This window comes from Lupinus angustifolius, chromosome LG05, assembly GCF_001865875.1.
Source record: "Lupinus angustifolius cultivar Tanjil chromosome LG05, LupAngTanjil_v1.0, whole genome shotgun sequence".
In the NCBI taxonomy this organism is placed as follows: domain Eukaryota; kingdom Viridiplantae; phylum Streptophyta; class Magnoliopsida; order Fabales; family Fabaceae; genus Lupinus; species Lupinus angustifolius.
The window spans coordinates 4099179-4105924 of record NC_032013.1 but is presented as its reverse complement, the minus strand read 5'-3'; the positions used below and the strand labels follow the sequence as shown (position 1 = coordinate 4105924).

Here is a 6746-nt window from a genome sequence, read left to right as displayed (position 1 = left end):
AAAATGTCATTTTCATTAAAAAATATTCATTATAAATAAAAAACAGACCAATACAGTTCAATTCATAACTGGCCAATTTTGACTAATATAATTACATAAACAGTATAATTATTATATCAGACAAATATGAGGACCGGTTCACTGGTTTTCCAGTAAAACAAGACAGTCCCATTTTCACTAACACTGGATTTTTCATAACCGGTAAAATGAGTCTCTGCTAGCTTTCTATGTAGATATCATAAAGTATCATCAAAACATAAAATATATGCCACAAACACCTGAAGTCCAAACTTCGATAAAAAAGACATTCAATTTTATTTTGTTGATAAAGTAGATATTCAAAATTATCAACACAAAAAGTTGTAGACAGTGAGGCACTCAGTCAATTCAAGAACACCCCAAGTAAACTTTGGTAATGTTGAATTTCGATAATGTGGAACCAATGTTTTAAATTGCGATCGCTATCATAGTTACAGTTACTATAATTGTGATCGTTACAGTGCAAATGACAGGCTTGCGATGTGAATTATTTTGTGAATTAAAAAAATATTTTTGAATTAGATATGATTCAACGCAACCTAATGCGACCCAAATATGATTTGCTGCAGTTGCATTGTAGCCTGATGCACTGCATCATTATGATTTGTGTCACACCGCAATTACAATATGATGTGGTTGCAGCAGTTGCCGCAACCACAATATTGCGGTGGTCAATGACAAGATATCAGATGTACTTGAAAAAATAATTTAAAATCAGTCACCAATTAATCAGATTGAACAAAATTGTCTAACACCAAACAAAAATTTATATCAAAATGATCTGAAGTTAAAAGAACATAAAATAATTATGTCTTACTCCAAAAATAGAGGGAAAAGAGACTTCTTCTCCAATGATAACTAGTAACTATCCCTGTATCTGGAACACAAGATATATGGATCTCTAGAATATACGGACTGCACTCCCCATTGTACTCTTCACGTATAAGCATCTCACCTGTTTAACATTAAAACAAGAGAGGTGTAAAAAGATGAATAGCAAGGGAAATAGGGCAAAGACAATCAATTTCATGGAAGTTTTAACAAGATTCTCTTTACAGCCACAAGCATTGCATTGGTCTAAAAATAGTTAGAGCCTCAAGTCTTCATCTAATTGTCGCTCCATGCCTTGGTTTCATTGCAGCGGATGGAGCCTTTGCAGAAACATTTCGCAATTTGTAAAAACTCTCCATAAGTTTGGGTAACAGAGCCCAACATGCAAATATCAACAGCTGCTTGTGCCATTTTTTATGGCAGCATTTGGCACCGATAGAACATTTTCAAATATGTCCATGCTTTAACAAACGTAGACATGCTAAGAGCCTAATACAAATACCAAAACCAGACATACTTATTATGTCGATCCTAGGTTTTGGAGGGGAATGGTGGGTGATATCAGATTTCACTACATTTCAATATTTTGGACTTGACAACTTTGACACTCAAACATTTAGACATGTATCAGTAATGCAAGGAGTTCAAATCTGAACTTACATTTTGCCAGTTTTTCTTCAATAATGAGACAAGGAAATTGACACTGAGTTGTACATTCTGGAAAATCTGCTTCTCCTCCATTGCCAAATTTCCAACAGCAACACCCATACAGAGAACTTTCTTCAGTTGAAACTTCACCATTGCTTTTGTCTCATTAACTTTTGACTCCAATGATTCCTGGTGAGACACCAATGTTGGAAATTTACCTGCATACATGCCCTCCTCTATATAAATACAATAAAAGGAGCCAAAACTATCATGACTGAAGTTCCAACCATCATAGCCTTTTCAATACCATGTATGTAATAAAAGCAATCATAATTAAAATGCAAAGTTCACTAGCCAAGATTCTGCTACTTAGACCAGCAATCATAATTTTTCAAATTACATATTTCTTGGGTTAAGAAAACACAAAACTGAAGAAAAAGATTAGTCCATTAGACTTCAGTAATCAGTAATGCTACCATTTAGTAATGCTTATTACGCTCTTCTTCAAAATTTTCTGTTTCTGGATTAAGAAAATATTGATAAAGTGGTTCTCCCTAAATCCTAATGCATATCATAAAAGGCAGCCAATGAAGTCAATACAAAACCTTTTTCTCCAGCTATGTACACAAATAAATTGGGAGTGAGAAGAGACATTTTAGACAGCCAATATTATAATGAACAAAGCTACTTGCCTGCCTTGTTTAAACCAGGGCCCAAAAGACGAGGAATTTGCTTGATGATAGCTTCAGATGCTAGAAAAGCATGGTACTTCTTGGCAAGCTTCTTGACAAGTTTCTTGTTTTTATTAAGCTTTTTCAGAGCCTCCACATCCATGTAATCCAGCCCTATTTTTTCTGCCTGTTGTATACATATAACATAAAAACCATGTAAATTTAAAAACTGTAATTCCTCCAATAAATTATTCTTCCTTAATTCAATAAAAAGAATGCTCCAGTGAAACAATTGTAGCATACAGCATATCATTGGCAAATATGACACTAGCAAATTTGTGCACCACCATTGTCAAAATCATCAATATTTTGTTATTTTTAACAATGAACATAGAACATCCCAATATGAATGGCTTATAAACTTGCAAATTTTAATGCATGTAAACTAATGTTATATAATTTAATAGGTTAAATTAACATTTAGTCCAGTTTATGTCCTTAGTGTTTATACTAATTCCAGAGGATGAACCTCGGTGCAACAGATTTAATCCCTACAGGATGAGAATTACAACATGTCACCTATTTCAGATGATTTCGGTCCCAACAAATTATTACAATGTTATAGCTACGACTCGGAATAACAAATAGGACTTTTCTTTTAAAAACATTTATAATAAGGACTTGTCTGAAAAAATGTAAAGACCAAATGAAAACCATACTTAATCTATAAGGACTAGAATGTTAATTTAACCAATTTAACAATGCATACAGAGATTACAAAAAAGAAACAAATAACGGGAAGACCTCTTCGACATGTTGAGCATCACCAAGCATACAAATCTTCATCTTAGGTCGAGGAATGTGAGGAAGCTTAACAGAACCACTGAAACGCTTATCTTTCTGAGGATCGTAGTTCTTCAATCCAATCTGAAGTTCAATAGTCTCAGTGAATTTCCGATTTTTCTCCTTTGAATTCGTAACAATCTGAGATATTGCCTCTCTCAATGCTTCACTCTGTAGCTTACTGAATCACAATAACAAAGGTAAATTAAATAAGAAATTTAATGCGCAATGATTCAAACAAAGGTAATAAGAGAATTCACCTCATCGTAGAAAAGTGGTTTCTCGATTCAGCAAAGATGTATCTGAAATTTGAAGAATGAAATACGAAACATTATGATTGGAACAAAAATAATGTAAGATTGATGTGTTGATAATGCATTGTAAACCCTAATTGTTAGAGTGAGGTTGTGTGAGTTGGAAGAAAAGAAGGTGAGTGAGAGAGCGAACCTGAACGGCGGAAACTAAGAACAATAGCGTCAGCAAGGAGGTCTTAATAAAAACCCTAGATGTGTCAACAGCTGGTAACAAAAAAGTGTTAAAAATTGTTTGATGGGATGGGTTAAGGATACTTTTGAACGTGGCCCATTAATCAAAGGATTGAATAAAATTTACTAGGATTTTTCTGTTATGTTATGATGAACAATAAAATTGGAATAGGTTGTTTTTTTTATGAGAAATAAAATTGATTAAACGAAATAAAGAAATTAGAAGGGTAAGTGATACTCTTTTTCACTAAATTTCTAGGAATAATAAAGTAAGAAATAATTTGATGGGTGTCACACCTATTTTATATAAGAGAAAGAAAAATTATGAAAACGGACATTGATAAGACTATACGAATGCAGGAAAATAAGATCCAAAATTTCCTCAAGGTTGAACTGCAAATATTTAAAAATAGTTTTATTCCTTACATGCCAAAGATTTCAAATAGTAACAAAACAAAGAGCCACCCACAACTTTTTCTTCTTCCACTCCATTCATACGATATTCTCATGAATTGAGAAATGAGTCTTAACATCATTATGGATAATGGATGTAAGACCAAATCTAAAATATAGGGATTGCCAAACCAAATAGGATATTGAGCAAGAGAAAAATAAATGGTTTTTAAATTTGTTCAACTCATCACAAAGAGCACAACGAGGATGGTCTTGTACTCCTAAGACACCTCTCATAGCTAAGTTCATTTTAGTTGATACTTCATCCAAACCAATTTTCTACACTAAACACTTCATCTTTGTTCGAACATTACTTGTCCAACCATCTTGAAAAAAATCATATTCATGGTTTCCTTCCTCCTTTTGCAACATTTAATATCCATGTCTTATTGAATATTGCTCACCTTTGTCATGTATCCAAATCCAACTATCATCAGCATATTGTTTAAGCACATAATCATGAATGCATTTTAAGAGGACTTCATATTCCTCTTTCTCCCAAGTGAACAAGCTCCTTCTCCAAAGAATATTCCAAGTCCAGACCCTATGGCTCCACTCTCCGAAGGATTCGTCTGTTGCATCTTCATCCAAAGCCACCTGAAACAATCTTGAAAAGAAGATTTTAAGAGTATCTTCCTCCACCCATAAATCTATCCATAACTTAATAGAAGCTTTGGAGCCTAAAGACCTTCGGAAACCCTCATTCACCCATCCACAACTTATTCCTTCTAATTCTCTCTACAAAGAAGAACCCCTCCTAAAGCATTCAAAATCCATCTCCCTTCCACTCCTTAAAAACCCATCCCCATATTTAGATCGTAACACTTTCACCCAAAGAGACTCTCTCACTTAATAATCTTCATCTCCATTTATCTAAAAGAGATAAGTTGAATAAAAATAGGTTTTTAATCCTTATATCACATTCCTATTTAGGCCTACAAACCTTCTTCTACCTTACCCACTAAACACCTTTTCAATATAGAGTTCATTGACTCAATCGTTCGATCTGACCAAACAATATCATATATAATCAACAATTACATAAATAATAATAATAATATACATGTTAAAACTATTATACTTTATGTTCTACAATTGTGCATAATCATATTACTAGTGACATTTCATCTTCATCTGCATAATTTGGTTTCAAAATAATATATTAATTAACCTTCTTGTTCAATATGACCTTGGTAATCACATTTGAATAACTTTAGAAAGATAAATGAATTAGTTTTGGTCGATCTAATTTTCAGCCCAATAAGTAATATGTCTAGCCATATCACATACCCATGGCATTGGGAATGACATTTATGGTTCTTACATTGAATCCTTTTACTACATCTAACAATTTTTTTAAAAACAAAAATAATGAATACCACTAAAATTTGTAAATTTTATGCTCAAATAATGTAATAGCCACAAAACAAGTATTCATTAGGGATGGCAAAAAAACTCGCCTCATGAATACATGCTAAAATACCTGCAATTTTTACTTATTAAATTTTTTTATAGGTGGGAACGGGTATTATGATACCCGCCCTACGAGTACCCACATATTTATAAATATATTTTTTAATTAAATATTTTGCATATACTGTATTTTTTATTTTATAATTATATATTATCTATTTTATTATTATTTTATAATGAATTTTAGTAATTAAAATACAATGATATATTTAACATGTACATAAATTTTATTATTCATGTAATAATTATTTTTTGTATGCTGATTATAACAAAAATATAATATATATTTATAAAACTCGTTGGGCACCCGCGTGTAGGAGTGAGCAAGACTCGGTCCAACTCGTCTCAACCCGATGACTTAGGGACGAGTCTGACCCGTCCAAATAAAAAAAAATGATATACCCGATTAAAAGATGCAGACCCATCGTAAAAAAAAGGACGGGTTCGAGTCTGTGTCCAGGTCACCCGACTCGTCCCTTATAGTTATATATCAAGAATAGTTGAATAAATATATGTTATGTACAATCCACATAACTCAAATACCTACAAGACCATGAATCTTGATTGATAGAAAACCAATTAATTTTTAGTTTTTGTGTACTTTGTGTGAACTACAATTTAAGTTTCATTTTTCAGTTAATAATTAGTTATTGTATTCATTTTTATGTGAACTATTGAGTATTGACATGTTATTGTCATTTCAGTTCTCATATGTTTTTTTTATCATTTACAAGAACACTTCAGCTTATGTTAACACTTGACATTTTAAATTGTTATGAAATTTTCAACATCTTCTATAATTTTCAGTCCTGTGATTGTGTTAGTTTTTAGTTTGAATGATGCAATTTATGGTTTGTAGTTTATATACTGATATATGTAGGTGCAAGTTTTAGTTGAGTTTATATACTGATATATGTAGGTGCAGGTTTTGGTTGAGATTATATACTGATTATGATAATTTTGATTGCTTAAAGATTTGAGAAAAAAATCTACTTTGTCTTTTTGTCCTTTTCCAACCTAGACTCGTCAATATCTTGACCCGTCTTATTTTAGATTCGTCCCTCACGCGTCTCATCCTAATTAGGGACAATTTTGGGTTCAAAATTTGACCCAATCAATATTTAGGGATGGGTTAGTGACATGCTTAACCCGTCCCACACTCACCCCTACCTACGTGTAGTCGTTTCCTGCACGGTTACCCACAAAAATTACGGGAAAGCACTATTTGCGCCCATTTCATCCTATTGTCGTCTCTAATGCTCACCTCTTAACAAGGAGGTCAATCCCCATCATCACAATGACA

At 32.6% G+C, this 6746-nt stretch overlaps 1 protein-coding gene across 1 annotated transcript; it reads right to left on the bottom strand.

Moving 5' to 3' along the window:
- On the bottom strand, positions 744-3548 carry LOC109347535 (60S ribosomal protein L10a). Its single transcript, XM_019587441.1, has 6 exons — positions 3480-3548; positions 3293-3334; positions 2994-3213; positions 2211-2376; positions 1531-1736; positions 744-994 (listed from the first exon to the last, which is right to left on the bottom strand). The coding sequence occupies exons 2-6, from the start codon at positions 3295-3297 to the stop codon at positions 941-943; spliced, it is 651 nt and encodes a 216-aa protein (XP_019442986.1). The 5' UTR covers positions 3298-3334; positions 3480-3548; the 3' UTR covers positions 744-940.

What these genes read in the sequence shown, in the direction of transcription:
- LOC109347535 (XM_019587441.1), bottom strand. An exon ending in ATGCTCAACATGTCGAAGAG is followed by an intron (nt 2,377 to 2,993) that starts GTCTTCCCGTTA and finishes TGTATACAACAG; the next exon opens with GCAGAAAAAATAGGGCTGGA. An exon ending in TGAAGAAAAACTGGCAAAAT is followed by an intron (nt 995 to 1,530) that starts GTAAGTTCAGAT and finishes AATGTTAAACAG; the next exon opens with GTGAGATGCTTATACGTGAA.